At 37.2% G+C, this 24,181-nt stretch overlaps 1 protein-coding gene across 9 annotated transcripts in view; it reads right to left on the reverse strand.

The window, feature by feature from the left end:
- Positions 1 to 24,181, reverse strand: part of LOC120009285 (kinesin-like protein KIN-14S) — a 53,784-nt gene that overhangs the window by 20,459 nt on the left and 9,144 nt on the right. For 8 of the 9 annotated variants that reach the window (XM_038859821.1, XM_038859822.1, XM_038859820.1 and 5 more), the window contains exons 2-3: positions 20,631 to 20,705; positions 20,367 to 20,427 (exon numbers count right to left, since the gene is read on the reverse strand). In XM_038859821.1, coding sequence (XP_038715749.1) covers positions 20,367 to 20,404 — 38 coding nt within the window. In that variant the 5' untranslated portion in view covers positions 20,405 to 20,427; positions 20,631 to 20,705. The remainder of the gene's footprint in view (positions 1 to 20,366; positions 20,428 to 20,630; positions 20,706 to 24,181) is intronic. The other variant, XM_038859816.1, reaches the window with a different exon arrangement.

The following is a 24,181-nucleotide window of genomic DNA, read 5'->3' on the forward strand; positions in this document are numbered from 1 at the left end:
CCTTTTAGATTTAACTGAACAAGAAGAACTGTTAGAGCATCTCCAATGGAAAACATCAAAATGGAGCATCAAATTTATCATTTGATGCCCAATTTGTACTTTGATGTCCCATTTCATGTTTCAATAAAGTGATGCATTCCAACCCAAATAATCAAAAGAGTCATCAAAAAGTCAAGAACCACATATAACACCAAAACCCAGATAGCTCACCGATCCAAAACCCATACAAAGAAGAAGATAAATACCATATCCAGAATAACAAAGCAGATCTGTTTAATGGAGACACAAAGAAGAAGATAAAGACATACAAGATCAAAATCAAGAATTAAAAAGCCTTGGAGAAAGAAACAAATAGTCGTTGGAGACAAATACTAGATCCAGATCTTCAGAGCCTTGGAGAAAGAAACAAATGTGTATTCTCAAAGGAAGAGATAAAGAGAGGATGAACTGACATATTTTTCAAGTTTGGAAAACTATTTAAAGATTTGAATAGAGTCGTTGAAAGAAAAAATAACCGTTGATGAGAGCCGTTGGTGACCCGCCACAAATTTGATGTCTCTGATTTTCTCTCTCCTTTGGAGGTATATTTGCATCCAGAAGCTTGAAGCATCAAATTGATGTCTCAATTTGATGTTTGCGTTGGAGATCTTAAAAAGCATATTAAGGCATCAAATTGGCAGTTAGTCAATTTGATGTCTCATTTGATGCTCCGGTTGGAGCTGCTCTTAGAAGTTGAGGCTAATGACAGTGATTATTATGATTATTTTAACTGGGATCAATGGGAAGAAGATGAAAATGACATTCAAGATGAACCTCAATATTGGGGTCATGAGGATTAAAAACCCTCTCAAAACCATTTCAAATCTGGGAATTAATGGCTTGGCTATTCCACCGCAAACGGTCGGTGGTAAAGAAACAATCAAATCCGTTGATAGTTGGAGACTTTACTAAAAAGTCCAAAAACCCCAAGTGGTGCCTCTTCAAATCTAGGTTAAAGATTTGGCTATTCCACCGCAAATGGTCGGTGGTAAAGAATTTATCAAATCCGTTTAAAGCTGGAGATTTTGCTCAAAAATCCAAAAATCCCACTGGGTAAAAGTCTCAAAGACCAGTTTCAAAGCATGCTGGCACAAAGCACCTGCAGCGTCTGCATGTCCCTGTCAAAACAAAGGACGACGAAATCATTAAAGTCACTCAAGTCGTCAAAACTACAGGAACTAGACAATGCTACAGGACAAGCAAAATCAACAGTGGAAAAGTGAAAGCTACAGGGATTCGACGCAAAAGTTAAAGTAGGCCAAAATATTCCAAAGGCTTTTCACTTTCAATTCAAATGTGATGATCTCTCCCTCTATATAAGGAGAAGACATCTTAGTTTAAAGGGAGGTTCAAACCTTAGATCAAAATCTCTCTCAAAAACTCTCAAGTTGATAGTCTCTTGGAGTTCCTCCGCAGTAGGTTAGTTTTCAATAAGCTTCATATATGCTCGCATACATATATGTTTAGCATAAGTTATATGCTTTAAATAGATCCTTACAGACAGATATCATAGATATCCCAAAACATCTGTAAGTTAATTTTTGTTTTCAATACACAGATATCCATACAGATATCTGTTTATCAATCAATACAGATATCATTTGATATCTGATTATCAATACAATTAGTTGGCTGGTTTAACCGCCTTCTTTTATCAATTCATTTCCAATTTATTGCTTTAAATTATCAAATGCTTGGCTGGTTCTACCGCCTCAATCATTTAAATTAATTTATGCTTCCAATATCAAACTGCTGCCACCTCCACCGGATGGTTTAACCACCAATGGATGGTTTTATCCAATTTTTATTTATTCAATTTATTTTATTAATTTTCTGTTTACTATTAAAATTAATTTTAATTAAATTATTTGTTTAATTATTTGTTTAAATAATCTGTCGATAAACTGTTTAAATTATTGATTTAATTTTAGTTTTCTTTTATATACTTTTTGTTGTATGTCTACTCAAAGACATATCACAGGCCTCAATTGCCTGTCTTAGTTTTCTCCCTTAGTCTCCTCTCCGCTTGCCTCGATCGCTGTCGTCTTGGTATCGGAGCCAGAGGCAAGCGCATTATCTAAAATAGTGAGTCTGTGTCGACTACAGTCTGGGTTGGTGTCTGGTCGATAGTTGTGAAATATAGGGCCGGTCATGCTGGCGTTTGTGGGTGAGGACAGGCAGTAAGGGCCGACGGACAGGCCAGTAAGTCCCGAGTGGCCTCTTCCCACCATGGTAGGCATGTATCAAACCCAATAGGAAGCAACTCGTAGGTCATCGTACCTGAGTTCAGACATGAGCTCACTCTTTAGATCAATGTCTACCTCCAGCTCAGTTGCTGGCGATGGTATCGTCAACACTGAGGAGATTAATCTTGAAAACTTAGATAGATCAATTGATACTTGGGATATTCTCCGAGTAGAAATTAACAAAATTTATAAAAAAGAATCTAAATTATCAATTTTAAATAGGACAGATTATACAATTAAAACAGAAGAGCGTGATGTGCCTCTATTCAAAAGTCACGAAACAATTAAATTGTTTACTTCAAAATCAATTTTAAAACATCAGTCAAAATACAGTTATCTTCATATTGGCTTAATCCAAATAGGAGTCAAACCCTTAACCAGAGAAGGTTTAGATACCTCAATCTTATTATGTCTACGTGATTGTAGACTATTAGACTTTAATGATTCTCTCTTAGGAACGGTAGAGACAAGTCTCTGCAGTGGTCCAATCTATTTTGATTGTTACCCAAACTTCACCGTCTCCTTAAGTGATCAAAATTTATTAGACACTTTAACATTAAACATTAAAACTCATAATTATAAGATGGCAAGTGGTTCACTCCCACTTTCTCTTATATATCGAATTCATTACAAAGCAATGTCCTCTGCTTTTGGTTCAAAAGCGTTGCGACAATCCCCGAGAGGTGAAACTCTCTTAATCCAAACTGATATTGGTAAATCCAATATGACAATCCCAAAGTCCATTAAATGGAACGAGGTTACATTACCCAAAACATGGGAATTACAGGATACTGTACTTCCTACGAAAATACAAAATACAAACATTGAGTACATTACTCAATCAACCGACGGGAAAGTTAAAATCACTTTCGGCTCTCGACGTCATTCAATCGATCTCCAAAATCTTCACATATGATCTTCTTCAAGTTCCTTCAAACCACCTCTTAGTCAACAAAGTAGAAAATCCTTGTCTACATGAAGTGTTTCGTCAAATACTAGACCTCCACCAAGTACCTCTTATCGTTCTGATATACGAGGCGTGGATACCTCTAGTACAATACCAAAACCCTTTTACGATATTCAAAATCCCGAATCCTCATTGGATTCCCAAACTGGACAAAAGGAGTCACCTCCAATGTCACCAACTTATTCTCAAATGGTAGATGACTCTGCCATTCCTGAGTTAAATGTCTTAAACAGCTCTGTTGAGTTCGTCATAGACAAGAAATTCGTCCAAAAAGAGTTTTACTCAAAAGAAAACACTTTAAAACGTGATTGGTTTCTTTCCAATTACAAAGGCCAAAAACGAGATACAATCCAAAATCAATATTATACCTTCATGACAGACATGAGGTTTCAATTATTATTCTTTGACTGGTTTGAATTAACTTTCCCAGACAGAGGTAATGATTATCCTCAAACCTTACCCTCGGTAAAAAACACCGAAAAATCCCAAAACCAACAGAGTAATAGTATTACTCTGACCCCAATAACCTCATTTAACCAAAAACTAGAGAGTAATAGTATTACTCCCCAACAAACTCCGGATATTCCGGAACAATCTCCAATTATTCCAATTTCTCCTTTACAGAATAAATTAACAAACACTCAAAATCTTCCCTTAGATGAAGACGATCCCTCTTTAAACATAGAGTGGTGAGATTCACTACTTCTTGACACTGCTACAAAAACCAGTAGTGCTCTAGAAAGTAAGAGCAATCCTTTATCCCCTTTACCTTTACCTTCGGTTAATATTACCGAAAGGACCCAAACATGGCATGACATGACTCAAGACACAGTTGTCGAGTCTGAGCATCCGCCTTTAACCCAACTCAAACTTGAGTACAAAAATGTCCCTATCATAGCTACACCTTTTAAGATAGCTAAGACCGATAAGGAATTCAAAAACTTAGTTGAACAAAACAATTTTACAAATCAACATTTATCCACAATAGGACAACAATTGAATCGGATTGAGGACTATGTCCAAAAACCAATTCTTCATCCTACTTTGGATAAACCAGTATTTAAACCCTATGAAATCCCTCAAAAATTAGTCAAAACCTTAAAACCAGAAAAGAGTAATTTCATAGATGCCTTAGATAACAAATTAAACCAATTAAGGAGTGAAATTGTACATTTCCCTTCCTTACAAATCCCGGACACTCCGGAACCATCTTCAAAGCCTGCACTTCATAATCTTGAGAAGACTGATTGTCACATTGACAGCTCAGATCTCGAGATAAACAAAATGACGTGGCAGTCGCCATAAAAACTTTATTATTCAAAAACAACTGCACCTGATCTTCTTTTAGAAAAAAAACAGACTAATCAGATGAAATACAATGCCGATACAATCTATGAATGGAACATAGATGGCATGTCTGATTACAATATCCTCAATCTCTTACAACAAATGACCATGGTAAGCAATGCTTACAAAACCAAAATGGATACCACTGATCAAGCGATTGCTAATTTGTTAGTACCATCTTACTTCATCCCAACAAAATGAAATTCTTAGTGCTGTCAAAACCACTTCTGATGGTTTAGTCATCAAAAGTGAATTTGGTGAAGATATACAGGATGCGGTTGCAACCTTAATCTTCTCCATCTCAAAACATTTCTTAGGAGATCCCTCTAGTATTAGAGATAGGTCTTCTGAGCTCTTAGCAAACCTAAGGTGCAAAAAACTCCATGATTTTAAACAATACAAAGATACTTTCCTAACCCGTGTCATGATGCGTCCTGACAACAATCAACCCTTCTGGAAAGAAAAGTTCTTGGCAGGACTTCCAATTCTTTTAGGAGATAAGGTTAGAGACAAAATTAAATCCTTAAACAATGACCAAATACCGTATGATCAATTGACATATGGTGATTTAGTTAGTCATATCCAAAAGGTAGGACTACAATTATGTTATAATATTAAGTTACAAAAACAATTAAAAATTGAACAGAACAAATACCAAAATAATTAGGATCCTTTTGTAAACAATTCGGATTCGAGGACAACTGTCCGAAAAGAAAAGAAATTAAAAAAGATAATTATAGGTCAAATTATCAATCTAGGCTTTCTAGATTTAAGCGACCTAATTATTACAATAAACCAAGCTTTCAGAAAAATCAAACATCTAGGACAGAAAAGCCAAATTTAGATACAAAGTCTGTAGTTTGTTTTAAATGTAACAAACCAGGACACAAGGCACCATACTGTCATTTAAACAAAAGAATTCATGAGCTCGATCTCGATGCTCCAATCTTAGCCAAATTAGAATTACTACTTTTAAACACTGATGCTGAAACATCGTCAGTTAGTAGTGATCCTGATAGTGAACTTCAATGAGAAGATTTAAGTTCCTCTTCTCCTGAATGCAACATGCTTTCTCGAGACCAGGGTTTCTTCCTTGATGTGGTAAACCACATTGAGGATCCTGAAATCAAATTAGCCTATTTAGAAAAATTAAAACAAAATTTAGATAGGCCAGACAAAAACGTAAAACCACCAGTAGCCACATATAACTTAAAAGACATTTTGTCTAAACATGACAAAAACCCCATAAAAAATGATGATGGTCTTTCTGAATTACAATTTGAGATTTTTGAAATACAAAATGAAATCAAGATTCTTAAAAATAAACAAATTAAGGATCGTTGGCAAATCAACAAATTAGTCCAAATGATTGACAAAGGCAAAAGCCTACTTAAATCGGAAACTCCTAGTGAGTTGGAAGAAGTTGAAAGAACAAATCAAATTGAGACTGAAGGAATTATGGTTGAAAGTTCCTACCAAGAAGAGAAACCATTTCTTGGTTTTCTATCTTGTCTCATTATTAGTCAAAAATGGTTCATCAGAATTACAATCAAAATAAAAAATTCTTATTCTTTTGATACCATTGCTTTGGTTGATTTCGGAGCAGAATTAAATTGTATTCATGCAGGTTTAGTTCCTCATAAATTCTGAGAAACCACTATCGAAGGAATGAAATCTGCCAATGGCAATGATTTAAAAATTAAATTTAAATTATCAGATGTCTCTATTCAAAATTATGGACTCAGTTTTACCACTGATTTCCTTGGTATCAAAAATATCACAAAAAATATTATTTTGGGAACACCATTTCTTGATCTCATTAAACCTTTTCAAGTTGACTATGATGGCATCCATACAATGGTGATGGGTCATTTAATTCATTTTCCGTTTATTAATCAAACTGCTATCGCCAATGTCAATTTGTTAAAGCAAAGAGCTATACATCGTTATAGTCTCAATATACTAACCGCTTATGCAGAAACATACAGGAACAATGAGTGGTTGGGTTGACAGAGGCAGCGGCAACGGAAGGGCTTCTATGCCATCAACAGATCCTCAGAATCTAAAAGAATTTCACATTATTCTCATAAAACGAGAATACCATTGTGCAAATCCACAAAAAGTTGTTTCAAAATTTTCCCTACATATTGGCAGTATATGCCACAAGATTTGCGAAAAACTCAAAGATTCTATTTCAATTTCTATTTAGAAAAACCATTCTTTGGATCAGGAAATAGTTGCACATTGCACTATTCAAATAGTTTTTCTCAAAATAAAATTTTAGAAAAAGAACACATACGAGTCAATCCTCGGTAAGATCATCGACACAAAAAAAAAAAAATTGACAAAAACTCTTTAACAGGTTTTCATTCTGATGATCTTCTGAGTGATTAAAACTGTTCAAACCTAGTTATGGTTTGGCTATTCCGCTGTAAACGGTCGGTGGTAAAGAAAGGACGACAAAATCATTAAAGTCACTCCAGTCGTCAAAACTACAGGAACTCAACAATGCTACAGGACAAAAGCAAAAGCAACAGTAACAAGAGTGAAAGCTACAGGGATTCAGCGCAAAAGCAAAAATAGGCCACAAAAATCCAAAAGCTTTTACTTTCAATTCAAATGTGATGATCTCTCCCTCTATATAAGGAGAAGACATCTTAGTTTAGGGGGGGTTCAAACCTTAGATAAAAAACTCTCTCTTAAACTCTCAAGTTGATAGTCTCTCGGAGTTCCGCCGCAGTAGGTTAGTTTTCAATAAGCTTCATATATGCTCGCATACATATATGTTTAGCATAAGTTATATGCTTTAAATAGATCCTTACAGACAGATATCATAGATATCCCAAAAGGTCTGTAAGTTAATTTCTGTTTTCATTACACAGATATCCATACAGATATCTGTTTATCAATCAATACAGATATCATTTGATATCTGATTATCAATACAATTAGTTGGCTGGTTTAACCGCCTTCTTTTATCAATTCATTTCCAATTTATTGCTTTAAATTATCAAATGTTTGGCTGGTTCTACTGCCTCAATCATTTAAATTAATTTATGCTTCCAACACCAAACTGCTGCCACCTCCACCGGATGGTTTAATCACCAATGGATGGTTTTATTCAATTTTTATTTATTCAATTTATTTTATTAATTTTCTGTTTATTATTAGAATTAATTTTAATTAAATTATTTGTTTAAATAATCTGTCGATAAACTGTTTAAATTATTGATTTAATTTTAGTTTTCTTTTATATACTTTTTGTTGTATGTCTACTCAAAGACATATCACAGGCCTCAATTGCCTGTCTTAGTTTTCTCCCTTAGTCTCCTCTCCACTTGCCTTTGATCGCTGTCGTCTTGGTATCGGAGACAGAGGCAAGCGCATTATCTAAAATAGTGAGTCTGTGTCGATTATGGTCTGGGTTGGTGTCTGGCCGGTAGTTGTGGAATAAAGGGCCGGTCATGCTGGCGTTTGTGGGTGAGGACAGGCAGTAAGGGCCGACGGACAGGCCAGTAAGTCCCGAGTGGCCTCTTCCCACCATGGTAGGCATGTATCAAACCCTATAGGAAGCAACTCGTAGGTCACCGTACCTGAGTTCAGACATGAGCTCACTCTTTAGATCAATGTCTACCTCTAGCTCAGTTGCTGGCGATGGCATCGTCAACACTGAGGAGATTAATCTTGAAAACTTAGATAGATCAATTGATACTTGGGATATTCCCCGAGTAGAAATTAACAAAATTTATAAAAAAGAATCTAAATTATCAATTTTAAATAGGACAGATTATACAATCAAAACCGAGGAGCGTGATGTGCCTCTATTCAAAAGTCACGAAAAAATTAAATTATTAGCAAAACAAAAGTCTAAATGGCATGAGCCTACATTACCAAAACCATGGGAATTACAGAATGCTGTACCTCCCAAGAAAATAGAAAATACAAACATTGAGTACATTACTCAATCCTCTGACGGAAAGGTCGAAATCACTTTCGACTCTCGACGTCGTTCAATTGATTTCCAAAATCTTCACGTAGGATCTTCTTCAAGTTCCTTTAAACCACCTCTTAGTCAACAAAGTAGGAATTCCTTTTCTACATCAAGTGTCACGTCAAATACTAGACCTCCACCAAGTACCTCTTATCGTTCCGATATACGAGGCGTGGATACCTCTAGTACAATACCAAAACCCTTTTACAATGTCCAAACCCCAAATCCTCATTAGATTCTCAAAATGAACAAAAAGATTCACCTCCAATGTCACCAACTTAAATCCAAAACATGGGACGTCATTCACAATGATCATTGTGACTTTGGGATTGGTTAAAGATTCACCTCCAATGTCACCTCCAATCCCAAGACGACAGCGATCGAAGGCAAGCGAAGAGGAGACTAAGGGAGAAGACTAAGACAGGCAATTGAGGCCTGTGATATGTCTTTGAGTAGACATACAACAAAAAGTATATAAAAGAAAACTAAAATTAAATCAATAATTTAAACAGTTTATCGACAGATTATTTACACAAATAATTTAATTAAAATTAATTCTAATAATAGACAGAAAATTAATAAAATAAATTGAATAAATAAAAATTGGATAAAACCATCCATTGGTGGTTAAACCATCCGGTGGAGGTGGCAGCAGTTTGATATTGGAAGCATAAATTAATTTAAATGATTGAGGCGGTAGAACCAGCCAAGCATTTGATAATTTAAAGCAATAAATTGGAAATGAATTGATAAAAGAAGGCGGTTAAACCAGCCAACTAATTGTATTGATAATCAGATATCAAATGATATCTGTATTGATTGATAAACAGATATCTGTATGGATATCTGTGTATTGAAAACATAAATTAACTTACATACGTTTTGGGATATCTATGATATCTGTCTGTAAGGATCTATTTAAAGCATATAACTTATGCTAAACATATATGTATGCGAGCATATATGAAGCTTATTGAAAACTAACCTACTGCGGAGGAACTCTGAGAGACTATAAACTTGAGAGTTTAAGAGAGAGTTTTTTATCTAAGGTTTGAACCCCCCTCTAAACTAAGATGTCTTCTCCTTATATAGAGGGAGAGATCATCACATTTGAATTGAAAGTAAAAGCTTTTGGATTTTTGTGGCCTATTTTTGCTTTTGCGCCGAATCCATGTAGCTTTCACTTTTGTTACTGTTGCTTTTGCTTTTGTCCTGTAGCATTGTTGAGTTCCTGTAGTTTTGACGACTGGAGTGACTTTAATGATTTCGTCGTCCTTTGTTTTGATAGGAACATGCAGACACTGCAGGTGCTTTGTGCCAGCATGGTTTGAGACTGGCCTTTGAGATTTTTACCCAGTGGGATTTTTGGATTTTTGAGCAAAATCTCCAGCTTTGAACGGATTTGATAATTTCTTTACCACTGACCGTTTGAGGTGGAATAGCCAAATCATTGACCTAGATTTGAGTAGGTACCTCATGGGATTTTTGGACTTTTTAGTAAAGTCTCAAACTATCAACGGATTTGATTGTTTCTTTACCACCGACCGTTTACTGTGGAATAGCCAAACCATAACTAGGTTTGAACAGTTTTAATCACTCAGAAGATCATCAGAATGAAAACCAGTTAAAGAGTTTTTGTCAATTTTTTTTTTTGTGTCGATGATCTTACCGAGGATTGACTCGTATGTGTTCTTTTTCTAAAATTTTATTTTGAGAAAAACATTTTGAATAGTGCAATGTGCAACTATTTCCTAATCCAAAGAATGGTTTTTCTAAATAGAAATTGAAATAGAATCATTGAGTTTTTCGCAAATCTTGTGGCATATACTGCCAATATGTAGGGAAAATTTTGAAACAACTTTTTGTGGATTTGCACAATGGTATTCTCGTTTTATGAGAATAATGTGAAATTCTTTTAGATTCTGAGGATCTGTTGATGGCATAGAAGCCCTTCCGTTGCCGCTGCCTCTATCAACGCAACCAGTCATTGTTCCTGTATGTTTCTGCATAAGCGGTTAGAATATTGAGACTATAACGATGTATAGCTCTTTGCTTTAACAAATTGACATTGGCAATAGCAGTTTGATTAATAAATGGAAAATGAATTAAATGACCCATCACCATTGTATGGATGCCATCATAGTCAACTTGAAAAGGTTTAATGAGATCAAGAAATGGTGTTCCCAAAATAATATTTTTTGTGATATTTTTGATACCAAGGAAATCAGTGGTAAAATTGAGTCCAGAATTTTGAATAGAGACATCTAATAATTTAAATTTAATTTTTAAATCATCGCCATTGGCAGATTTCATTCCTTCGATAGTGGTTTTCCAGAATTTATGAGGAACTAAACCTGCATGAATACAATTTAATTCTGCTCTGGAATCAACCAAAGCAATGGTATCAAAAGAATAAGAATTTTTGATTTTGATTGTAATTCTGATGAACCATTTTTGACTAATAATGAGACAAGATAGAGAACCAAGAAATGGTTTCTCTTCTTGGTAGGAACTTTCAACCATAATTCCTTCAGTCTCAATTTGATTTGTTCTTTCAATTTCTTCCAACTCACTAGGAGTTTCCGATTTAAGTTGGCTTTTGCCTTTGTCAATCATTTGGACTAATTTGTTGATTTGCCAACGATCCTTAATTTGTTTATTTTTAAGAATCTTGATTTCATTTTTTATTTTTAAAATCTCAAATTGTAATTCAGAAAGACCATCATCATTTTTTATGGGGTTTTTGTCATGTTTAGACAAAATGTCTTTTAAGTTATATGTGGCTACTGGTGGTTTTACGTTTTTGTCTGGCCTATCTAAATTTTATTTTAATTTTTCTAAATATATATATATATTTTAAATAATTTCCTTTTATTTTTTTACTCATTTCACCCTAACTTTAATTCTAATATTCTTTTAACCCTTTCAATCATTCTTTTTACCCTACAATTTATTCTTTTTATAACTAAATCCAATTTATTCATTTTATTTTTATTAATGTATATTTTATTCATTTTTATTTTGGGACGGGATATTACATCCTCCCCTCCTTATAAAAATTTCGCCCTCAAAATTTATGTACGTACCCGTGGATATAAATAAATCGGGATACTTTTCCCGCATCTTGGACTCCAACTCCCACGTCGCTCCCTCCGTCCCGTGATGCAACCATAGCACCTTTACTAATGGAATTACACTCGATCTTGTAACCTTTTCCCGTCTATCCAAGATTCGCAACGGTTGTAAAATATACGTTCCATCTTCTTCCACCTCTAAAGCGGACCAATCCAACACATGTGATGGATCCGGTTCATATTTTCTCAACACTGACACATGAAACACGTTATGAACCTTGGACAATCGTGGCGGAAGAGCCAACCGATATGCCTACGCAGGCTTACCTTCAAGAATACCTTATCACCCACCACAAACTCCAATGGTCTTCTTCTTCGGTCAACGTAGGACTTTTACCTACTTTGAGCCGTAATTAAACGCTTTCGTATTCCTTCCACCTTCTCTTACATCTCTTTCACCAAATCTGGACCCGATAATGTCGTTTCTCCTACCCCCGCCCAACATAATGGTGATCTACAAGGTCTCCCATACAAAGCTTTATACGGCGTCATTTCAGTGCTACTTTGGTAGGAGTTGTTGTATACAAACTCCACCAAAGGCATATAATTTTCCCAACTACCCCCAAAATCCATAATGCATGCCCGAAGCATGTCCTCCAATATTTGAATAGTCCGCTCACTTTGATCGTCACTCTCCGGGTGAAACGCAGTAGAGAAACACAGTTTTGTTCCCAAAGCCTCCTGCAAACTCTCCCAAAACCTACTAGTAAATCACGGATCTCTATCTGATACTATAGAAAGTGGCACTCCATGCAACCTCACAATCTCCTGAATGTATAATCGGCTCAAGGACTCCAACGTGTTCGTCTTGCTAACCGGAAGAAAATGTGCTGATTTCGTCAATCTATCCACAATCACCTACATCGCATCATGCCCATGTAGAGATCTCGGCAATGCTGTCAAAAAATCCATCGTGACATGTTCCCATTTCCACTCTGCCACCGGAAGTGGTTGTAGTAACCCTGTCGGTCTCTGGTGCTCTGCCTTCACCTGCTGACAGGTAAGGCACTTTGCTATATACCTCGCCACATCGGCATTCACACCTCTCCACCAAAACTGTCTCTGCAAATCCCTATACATCTTGGTACCCCTTGGATGCATAACAAATCTAGAATGATGCGCCTCACTCAATATCTCCTTATGTAACTCCTTATCCTCGGGTACTATCAATCTCCTACACATCGTACTCCTCCATCCATGCCTCTAAGCCAACCACTCTCCTCTTCAAAAGTATCAAATGTAGCATCTATCACTCTCTGTATCAATACAGGACAAGTAACAATGCTCCCCAAGTACATCTGGCTACCCTGCTCCTGTAGCTCCAACCCAAAACTATCAACCGTCTCTAACATCTCCCACTCTCGCACCGCTAACCTCGCAACTCGGTTCTTCCTACTCAAGGCATCCGCAACTACATTCGCCTTCCCTGGATGGTAATTCAATGAAAAATCATAATCCTCCAAGTACTCCATCCATATTCATTGCCTCTGATTCAACTCCTTTTGCGACAAGAGATACTTGAGGCTCTTGTGATATGAGAACACCTCAAATCTCTCTCCATACAAGTAATATCTCCACTGCTTCAATGCAAATACTACCGCTGCCAACTCTAGGTCATGCACTAGGTAATTATGTTCGTGTGTCTTCAACAATCGCGAACCATACTCTACAACTCTTCCTTGCTGCATCAATACACATCCTAGTCCAACTTTGGACGCATCGCAATACACCTGATATCCCACATCTCTCTCCGGAACAATCAACCCCGGTGAAGAAGTGAGTTTTTGTTTCAACTCCTGAAAAGCCACCTCACACTCCTCCGACCACACAAATGGACTTCCCTTTCGCGTAAGGCGAGTCAATGATGAAGCAACCTATGAGAAATCCTGAATAAATCTTCTACAATAACCAGCTAGCCCCAAGAAACTCCGTATCTCCGTAACATTCTTAGGTCGCTCCCACTTCACTACCGCCTCCACTTTCGATGCATCAACTGTCACTCCCTCCTGAGTAATCACATGGCCCAAAAACTTCACCTCTGTCACCCAGAATTCACATTTACTCACAACTGATGTTCTCTCAAGGTCTGCAATACTATTCTTAAATGCTGCTCATGCTCCTCTAAGGTAGGTGAATAAATCAGGATATCATCTATGAATACAATTACAAAACAATCCAGAAATGGGTGAAGAACCCGCTGCATCAAGTCCATGAACGCTGCCGAGGCATTTGTGAGCCCAAATGGCATCACCAAAAACTCATAGTGTCCATATCGAGTTCTAAAGACTATTTTTGAAACATCCCCCTCCCGAATCCTCAACTGATGATAGCCCGATCGCAAATCAATCTTTGAAAAGTGTCGTGCTCCTCTCAACTGATCAAACAAGTCATTGATTCTCGGCAACGAATACTTGTTCTTCATGGTCACCCGATTCAACTGTCGATAATCAATGTGTTGGACCTATGGTCCTATATGTCTAATTTTGATGATATTAAATCATTTATAAATGATAATGAAACATTAAAGCAATATTTGATTCATATGAATTTAATTTAAATGACTATATTTTTGAGATAGTGCTGGAAATTAAGTTTTGAAAACAAATATACATGTACTAAGTTAGAGCATCAATTTTCCAATTATCATATCTTAACCAACTTAGGTCCAAATGACTTGAAACTTGAACCACATGCACATGAAGGTTTAATATATGTTCTAGGACTATAATCATGAGAAATTAAGTGCATCACATATATTTGGTCATATGCTTAAATTCCGCCAAAACTAGGTTTTACCTAATTTTGTGCATATGTGTTCTTTGTGAACGTGGTGAACCAAATGAACTCCGATTTAAATGAAATTTCGTGTGCATCTTAGTTTCATCACTATGAACATATTTGATTTAGTAAAGTTCAAGAGAAAAGGTCATTTACACTGAGTTTGCAAAATAACTTTGAATTTACACTTAGAATTTATCGGTTTCACTATTAGTGATCTAATTGCTTGGTTGAGTGACCAAACGATTTCCGATTGTTATGAAATTTTACATGAACATTCTAATACATATAAAATGATTTATCATGCAGTAATATGAATTTTCTGGGTTGTTTTTTCTAATGTGATTAACCTATGCGCTCTATATGAAGCTCTTTGAGCTTACATGCAATTGGGGAGTTCTACCTCCTATTTCCTTGTAGGTTAATCATCATTGTGGTCTCATATGGCTCAGAATTCAGTATGTTCAAGAGTGGTCGAAGTCCTGTTTCTAAGAATGAGCTTGGAGCTCTAGGAAACAATGAAAAATCCTATATTTGCCAACTTTCCACTAAGGCATTTAATCAAGTTGAATGAATCAAACATTGAGGCTATTGGTTGTGGTCTTCATGGAGATACAACTCTTTTCAAACATGTGGGACAAACCTTGTCCTCTCTATCATTAGTGATATATTCTTGTTTGACATTTTCACTCAAGACATGTGCTACCAAGAAAGTTAGGATTGGTGCAATCAAACAAGATCCTTGACATTTTCACTCAAGACATGTGCTACCAAGAAAGTTAGGATTGGTGCAATCAAACAAGATCCTTGACATTTTCACTCAAGACATGTGCTACCAAGAAAGTTAGGTTGGTGCAATCAAACAAGATCCTTGACTAAGGGATCACTTTTGAAGTCTTTGATTCAAAATGAAGGGACAAGATGGCATAGTACAATTTACATCCATGGTTGAGAATTAAAGAGAGTTTGAATGGTCAAGATTTGAAGACGTACATTGATCAAAGGGTTGTGCTTGTGACAACACTTATGGAAGAAAGGTACAACTTGACTTCTCTCAAGCTTCCAACGTCTATATGCTCTATGGTGGAGATTTGTTTGCTCAAATCATCAATGACCAAGATTAGGAGCTGCAATGGATGGTAGAGATCAACTCTTGAAGTTTGATCCAATGGCTGCAAGCATAGGAGAGAATTGCCTTTAAAAGAGGATCTTCCCTTTCATACAACTTGGAGAAGCAAATTGAAAATTATCCTTGAGAGAAACCTCTTGCTATCAAGTTCATCAATCATCAAGCTTTCTTGCTATTTGCTACAACAATCTTCTCCAATACAAGCCTCTACAATCAAGGACTTCTCACTACTCTTGCTTTTGCAAAAGGGAAGTTCCTATATCCTTTAGGCTTTGTTTACTTACAATCTAAACCTCTCTTGTTCTTAAAATCCTATCTTTGAGAGTGTTGCTGTAATCTTGAGAGTTCCACACCAAATACCTTTGAGGTAACCTGTGAGAACCTTGGCTGAAAATCCCATTGAGAAATTCCCTTTGTTAGGGGAAATTGTAAACATTGAAGTTTGAGGGAGTTCTTAGAAACCCTTGGTGTAAGGAGTTTTGTGGGTCTCTTAAAACCACACCTTAGTGGAGTTGGGAAAATCCTAGGTTGGTGAATCTAGGTAGTAGACGTAGGAGAAGGGTCTCCGAACTACTATAAATCGCTGTGTTGATTTCTTTGTTTACTTGTTTATATTTACTACTTGTTTCAAACTGCAGGATTTTCAAAACCCTAATCTGTCCGAGATTAGCAGACTGCCTTAAACTTTGAATTTTGATCTGAAATTTTGATAGAGTGTTTATTAAGGTGTTGTGACATTGCATATAAAATTTCGTTGCATTTCGACATCATTTGATAGGTAAAATCTGAGTTGAAAAATCTGTGTGCAGTGTGTTGCTTGAAAATCTGTTTTGTGCAATTCTTGATTATTTGATATTTGGTCATTCACTATATTGTATCACATCTTGCATTGGATTGAATATTGATTAGGAAAATCATTAGAGTCCAAATTTGTGTGCTACTTGTTAATTGCCATTAATTTGTTTGAATTGAAAAAGGGATTCCAATTGGAATTTGGGGACACAATTCACCCCCCCTCTTGTGTTAAACTCGATCCGTCACAATGCACATATGCAACGTGCCATATTTCTTCTTCACAAATAACACCGGTGCTCCCCACGGTGAAACACTCGGTCTAATAAATTTCTTTTTCTCTAAATCCTCTAACTGTACCTTCAACTCCCTCAACTCTACTAGAGCCATCCGATACGGAGCAATCGAAATTGGCTTCGTATCTGGATGCAAATCTATGACAAAATCTACCTCCCTCTGTGAAGGTAGACCTGGCAAATCGTCTGGAAACACATCCATAAACTCCTCCACTACAAGTGTCGGGGCAATCACATCGGCACTGGGTGTAGAAGTAGTCAAACTCACTACTGAACAATCGACGTAGGAGGGGTTGTCCAAAAAATATGGACAAGGAACACCCCTCGATCCCCTTAATTGAATCACTACCCCACCAGGAGCATTTAAAGTAATCCTCATCTCCCAAAAGTCTAAAACTGTTTTTTGCTCCGTCAACCAATCTACTCCCAAGATTACATCAAAATCTTGGAAGTCAAGAACGTACAAATTAGCGGTCAACTCGATATCACCAAACCGACACATGCAAATGCAATAGCCCTGAATACGAGTGAACTGTCCGAATGGCGAGTCTACCACTATCATTCGCCTCATCAGTCTCACCTCTAACCCCAAAGCCAATGCAAATGAAGATGTGATAAAGGAACTAGTGGCACCCGAATCAAACAACACTCTAGCCCAACAATTTGAAACAAGAAATGTACCCCCAACAAAGTTTGGATGCTCTGGTGTTGTCTGGTGAGTAAGAGCAAATGCTCGTCCCTGAGTCAAAATCTGCTGCTGCTGCTGCCTAGCCGGTTGTCGTCTCCTCCCTGATGGTGTAGATGTAGTAGGTGGTGTAGGGAGGGCTGGACGAGCTGGTGGTGCTGGCAAATACTGACCCTGCTGTCCTCCTCGCTCAAGCTGAGGACAATCTGTCATCCGGTGGCCAACCCTACGACACCAAAAACACTCCACCCCCTGAACTGTACACTGTGCTCTCAAATGTCCAGGACATCCACATTGATGACAAATCCTCTGCCCCTGATGTGTACCTCTGCCACCTCGTGGCCTCTGATCTCTACCTCGACCTCCACTCTGTCCCTCTTGTCTCTGCCCATAGGTCCTCTGTCTCTTCTGACCTCCTCTAGAAGAAGAACCTACCACAGATGCTGTTCGGCCTTTATGCGTATCGCAGTACGTCCGAGACTCCCTGAAACTCATCTCATACTATAAGACCGTCTCCACCATATCAGTATAAGTTTACAACCTCAATCCCACTAAATGTGTAGCTATAGTAGGAAGCAATCCCTGTCTGAACTGCTCTGTCTTGCTCACCTCATCTGGCGCATACCTCCTACCAAAGTTGTATAGCTCCTCAAACTTCCTCTCATACTGACTCACAGTCATATCCGGAGTCTGCTGACATGTCAAGAACTCACGAGCTCTATCCATACGATAAGACTGCGACACAAAATGCTACATGAATAACTCATCAAATGATATTCATGTCATAGTCTCTCTCCTCTGATCCAATGAATCCCACCACTCATAAGCTACCTCCCTCAGATAATATAAGGCCAGCAATGCTCGCCTCTCATCCGGAATCTCCAGAGTCTCAAACCGACGTGACATCTGCCGAATCCACTCATATGCACGTGCCATATCCGTATCACCTGTAAAAGTGGGTGGATCAGTCTTGCGTAGCTGATCCAACTCTGTCAACTCTCGTCTATGTCTCTGCACACCCTCCTCATCTCCCCGTACCCCTGAAGTTTGTCCCTCACTGCGGACCTGTGGTGCTCGTGCAGTCTGAGTCTGCACTAGTCGAGTAACATCCCCTATCATTCTCTGACATTCTCCTCATGGACTGTTCCCGTGCTGCTAATAAAGGAACAAGCTGCGCTGATATTGCAGGCTGGGTTGGTGCAGGGATCTCCTCACCTATCTCATGCACAAGTGTCGGCTCATCTCCAAGCTCCTGGCCTAAATCCTTCTCCTGCACTGGAGGACTCATCACACTCAACTCTGGAAATAAATGTGTGTCCAGCCTAATCGACTCGGCTGTTTCGATCCCTGATAATCCCCTGACTATTGGGTCCTCGGAAGACACGCGTCCCTGCTCTCCCCCACGTCCCCCATTGAGGGAACGAATAGTTCTACGCGTGTCCATCTGTAGCACAGAAGACACAACTTTCCATCAATACAAATACGATTCTAGGATTTACGAGATTAAAGAAAACATACCGGATCAGCAGAGGTTGTGACGTGACCAGGAGAACCATATATAATCACAACACAACAAACACACTCACACATGCATATTGACCCACTCCCTAGGTCCCAAAAAGAGCCAACCTGGCTTCGATACCAAATTGTCACACCCGATCCGTGGAGCGTGCAAAAAAATGACAAATACACAAAAACCCTCACACCAAACACAATCACATGCATCACACGTGTTACGTCCTAACCCAATATAAACTTTACCAAAAATTTCGGCAGCATCTCCCCATAAATTGAGGAAACCCACCTGTAATCAGATCACATACAAGAAAAAAAAAACACTTCTAGTATCATTAACATCAACCGACCCGTAGGTCCACTATCAAACACATACCCCATCATCATCATCATCATCAAACACACACTAGTCACGGGCACCACTCCCGGCCAACAAAAACAACACCATACATCAATCCAACCATAACCATACTACATCCATGAACTTAAACTACTAAAACGTACCAACATCACACCATACATATGTATAAATCCACACACACGTGTCACACAACCACAAAAGTTCAGGCCACCTCCGTCACGCGTCCTCCTACTGATCCGCTTCCTGTGCACTAGATTCTGTCTCACCTATGGGAAGGGAAAGTAGATGGGGTGAGCAGAAGGCTCAGTCGGGATAAATACTATAAGACAAGTAAAGAATAAAAAGGTTGGGGAAGAAACATCGTTTAATTAATACAATGCAAACTAATGCACCCGATTAACCCAACCGAACCTCCATATCCTCCACCAATGACACCAAAGCCGACGAATCAGATTCCCACCCTGCGACGATAAGCCGACGAGAATCCACCGCACTACCTCTCTCTCTAGCATCCAATCAATACCACAATCGCATATTCATCAATCTCAAACCGCTAGAGAGAAGGTTGGCACACATGTGGTCGCAACCACTCACCGCTGGTCCCACGGTGATATCTCAGTCTGCCACGCTTGACCTAGCATCAAATAACTAAGCAGCGTGCAGTAACAAATACCGCTACGGGAATCCTATGGACTAGGACCATCACAAGGTTCCTATCCATTATCCACGCACGTGCCCAAATAACATCAAACACCTAACATGAGTGCGGGACCACCCTTGGAGCCCACCATGCATCTAATGTAAATTCTTATAATTTATGTCATTCGTGCAACACATATAGATAAAAACATTCATTCATCGTGATGAATGAGATTTACATAATGCCCGATTTATGACCAAGCATTCCAAGGTTATATATCCATCAAATTAAATCACCAATAAATTGACAATAATGCAAAGGAACAATGGTAAGCATGCAAGGGCTTGTTTCCCCTTGGGAAAGATCGATACGGAAACCAAACTTACCATTCAAGCAATTTGGTGGTCTGAAAGTGTTTTGAAATAAAAATAGTAAGAAATCCCTACCTCGAAGTAAACACGCAATCCTCACCAAGAAGCAACATATACTTCACGCCAATTCGCTAACCTATTCATTAAGGTAAGCTCCATTAATTTTCCATATTCACCAATCCTTTCAAGTCTCACATTCCATACTACGCAATATCCCCAATTTCACTAAATTCATTTCCTACCTTAATTCTATAAGGTTAAACAATTAAATTCATATCACAATATTATTTCCATCTTACCCCAACCTTAATTAAAGCAATTTGAGTCACTAACCCTTACCTTGAACTTTGTTAGTTCCACTAATTCAAGAATTTCAAGCTTTCCCTTGAATTGATTCAAGAACCACACTTGTACCTAACAATATAAGAAAATTAGAGTCTAATTTCGAGTTAGTAAACAAAGAAAACTCCACTTGAATTAACATCCCCAAAACCCATTTAAACCCACAAACTCTAAGTTCAAAATTAACTTAATCATTCTCTTTCTTAGTGTGGTTGTAGGTTTCAAAGTTGGGGCACCTTTACTAGCCGGAAAAGTCACCGAAATGCCGCCGGAGGTGGTTGACTGGAGGTGGTGAAGTGAGGAAAAGGGGCTGCCATTCTTCTCTGTTTTTTTTTTTTTTTTAACTTACGCAGACCTTCACCCCCTTTAAATTTTTTTTATTACTTTTAGTTGTTTATATATATATATATATATATATTAAATCATTTCCTTTTATTCTTTTACTCATTTCACCCTAACCTTAACTCTCATTTTTATTTTGGGACGGGATATTACAGGAAATGTAACCTCAAAACCCCATTTGATTTCTTCCGTTGCTTTGTATGAAGGTGGCGCTGCAATTGAAAATCACTAAAAGGAAAATAAATATTTCAAGGTAATGTGTTATGTTCAATGATTACATCAATATTTTGGTTGTGATGCATCTTGGATAACCTTGATGGAGATTAACGACTGGTTTTTCTTGCAAGCAGTTGCAATTTGAGCTCAAAATAGGGATAAGGAATGAGGAAGGAAAATATTTTAAGGTTATATGTTCTACTCAGTCAATAAGTCAAAATTTTATTGGCTTGTTTCCTTATTTTAGACCACCAAATCCCACACAACCCATGTTTTTGTCCATTGCTTTATTTTATTCAGAAGCAAGAGTATTTTTTTGTCTGGTTTGATGATAGATTTATGTGCCTTGCATGGTTTATTTGGGTATGGTTAATTTATGGAATGCATACACATATGTTTTGTGTCCATTGCATTGCTTTGCTATTTTGATAGGGGATTTTTGAGGGAACCCAAACCCATTTGATTTTGTCCAAACAGTGTGTTGCATTGTTTTGTTAGTGCTTATGGTCATATCAACTTGTCCAACAAATTATGGTTATTTGCATTGTTGATTGCATTCTCCCCTTTATTGTCATTTGCATTGTTTTTTTAGGAGGTTAGTTCTCCGATTCCAGTGATATTAGTGTCATGTTTTGATTTCATAGGCAGAAAGTGCATTGCATTGTTCAGTGATTTGTGAGCTTGTGCTTGTGCTTGTGCTTGTGCTTGTGCAGTGACTTTTGTTGTCTTTTGTTCCATGCATTATTTATTTGGGTAGGGTTATTTTTAGAAATCCACACTGATGTGAGCATGTCCATCAATTTTATATGGAGGTTTGATGACTGCAAATCATTGGACAATTTTTGATTGCATTGTTCCCTGTATTGTCAATTGCATTGTAAATTTGAGGAGGTTAGTTGACTGATTCCACAGACATTTGTGCTTGGCCGGCCCCCATTTTGATCCATTGCATTGCTTGTTTAGTACATTGAATTGTTTTCAATGGCATGCATTGCATTGATCCTTTGTTTAGGGATTTACGAGCTTGTGCAGTGACTTTTGTTATCTTTTGTGTCATGCATTGTTTGTTTGAGTAGGTTTATTTTAAGGAATTCATACTGATATGAGCCTGGCCACCAATTTTTAGTGCATTTAATTTATTTTTTTAGGTTTGATGACCCACTTCACACACAATTGTTGCTTGCATTTTTCATTTTGGTTCATTGCATTGCATTGTTGATTGCATTGTTCCCTTCATGGTCATTTGCATTGTAAATTTTAGTTGTTGGTTCACTAAGTAGAGGTTCAATACATAGCACACCTTCATAATGCATAATGGTCCTCTCTGCTCGGGTATATTCTCTTTTCTCTTCTTTTAAAATAGGTGGGGGAATGTTGGTGTATTTTAAAATATAATTAATAATAAATCATATTTTTAATTTAGTTCAACTCATTGCGCGTTCCTAAGGATCCGGGTCGTTCGTGTGCATTACACATGCAGGTGGGTAATTAATGGCATGACCCGTTATGACTGTTCTGTTACTAGTCATTAAGTGAGATTGTCCATTATGCGTAACTAATGTACATTTATTAGGCGTAATTGATGTGCATTTATTGGGACGTTACGACTGTTACTACGTATAGGTTCAAGTTGAAAAACACATTTACTTATGCATGATTCTTGACTGTCTTTCTCATAGATGTCCTATATGTTCTTTTAAATATAAGTGAGGGATTGTTGATGTTTTACATATATTTAAAAGAATTTTAATGCATATATTAAATAAGAATTGAGGGGTATGGTAGTGGTTAAAGTTTTGGGAATTGTGTCTTACACCTAAGTTCAAATCTCACTATATTTTATATATATATCAAAAGATGGGCATTGTGCCTTTGATTTCTTAAATACTTATTATTTTTATTTTATTAAAATTATAAAACGTATTTAATGTATTTTTGTTAAATAACAGCTTTTATTTTATTAAAACTATAAAACGTATTTAACGTATTTTTGTTAAAACCAAATGTTATGTCGATTTGAGAAGTCACCTCGTTTTGATTTTGTTGAACAGACACTCTTTTGAGTGTTAAAAAAGTGATGAATCTCTATGAGAGATACAATTTTGAGAAAGGCATAAATAAGTATAACAATTCTTGGTGTTCTTGTGTGTAAAGAATACTTACAGAGGTTCTGGGCTGTTTTATCTTGGGGACGACGTTACTGTATACTAGTAGCACAAAATTCAAAGGCAAAGTCACAAAATTATCACACAGAGAGCGAACTAGTTCATGACTCAACCACATCTCAAACTTGGTTCGATTTTTTTTATTTGCATATTTTCGAGGTAATATCAATATGTTTATTGTTACTGCTTCAACAGTTTTCACCTGTAGATTTTTGGTTTTCAATGGAGATCGTGTTGCACCATTCAGGAGAAAATGAAAAATGAAGAATGGAAGTGTGGCTATGCTTTCCTTGAATGACCATGAAATGAAAGGTATAACTTAGCAATTAGTGGTGACATCTTTGTTCAATCAGCCTCTCTTCCTTGCTTTTTTTTAAGCTTAAACCTAAACTTGCTAAATAATAATCAATATTAAAGTCTTCACTAACAAGTTCTGAAAGGAGCTGGGAATAAGTTTCCAATTTTCACCTGTAGATTTTTAGTTTTCAATGGAGATCGTGTTGCACCATTGAGGAGAGAGAATGAAAAATGAAGAATGGAAAGTGTGGCTATGCTTTCCTTGAATGGCCATGAAATGAAAGGTGTTACTTAGCAATTAGTGGTGTCATCTTTGTTCAATCAGCCTCTCTTCCTTGCTTTTTTTTTTTAAGCTTAAAGCTAAACTTGCTAAATAATAACCAATAATAAAGTCTTCACTAACAAGTTCTTTATTTCATTTCTCCTATATGAAGCACAAATTAGACCAAATTCTTCTCCATATCCTTTTTTTTATTAAATCAATTAATGATACTTTCTATTAATGAATGAACCACACGGCCACCATGG

The sequence above is a fragment of the Tripterygium wilfordii genome, chromosome 11, assembly GCF_013401445.1.
Source record: "Tripterygium wilfordii isolate XIE 37 chromosome 11, ASM1340144v1, whole genome shotgun sequence".
Classification (NCBI taxonomy): domain Eukaryota; kingdom Viridiplantae; phylum Streptophyta; class Magnoliopsida; order Celastrales; family Celastraceae; genus Tripterygium; species Tripterygium wilfordii.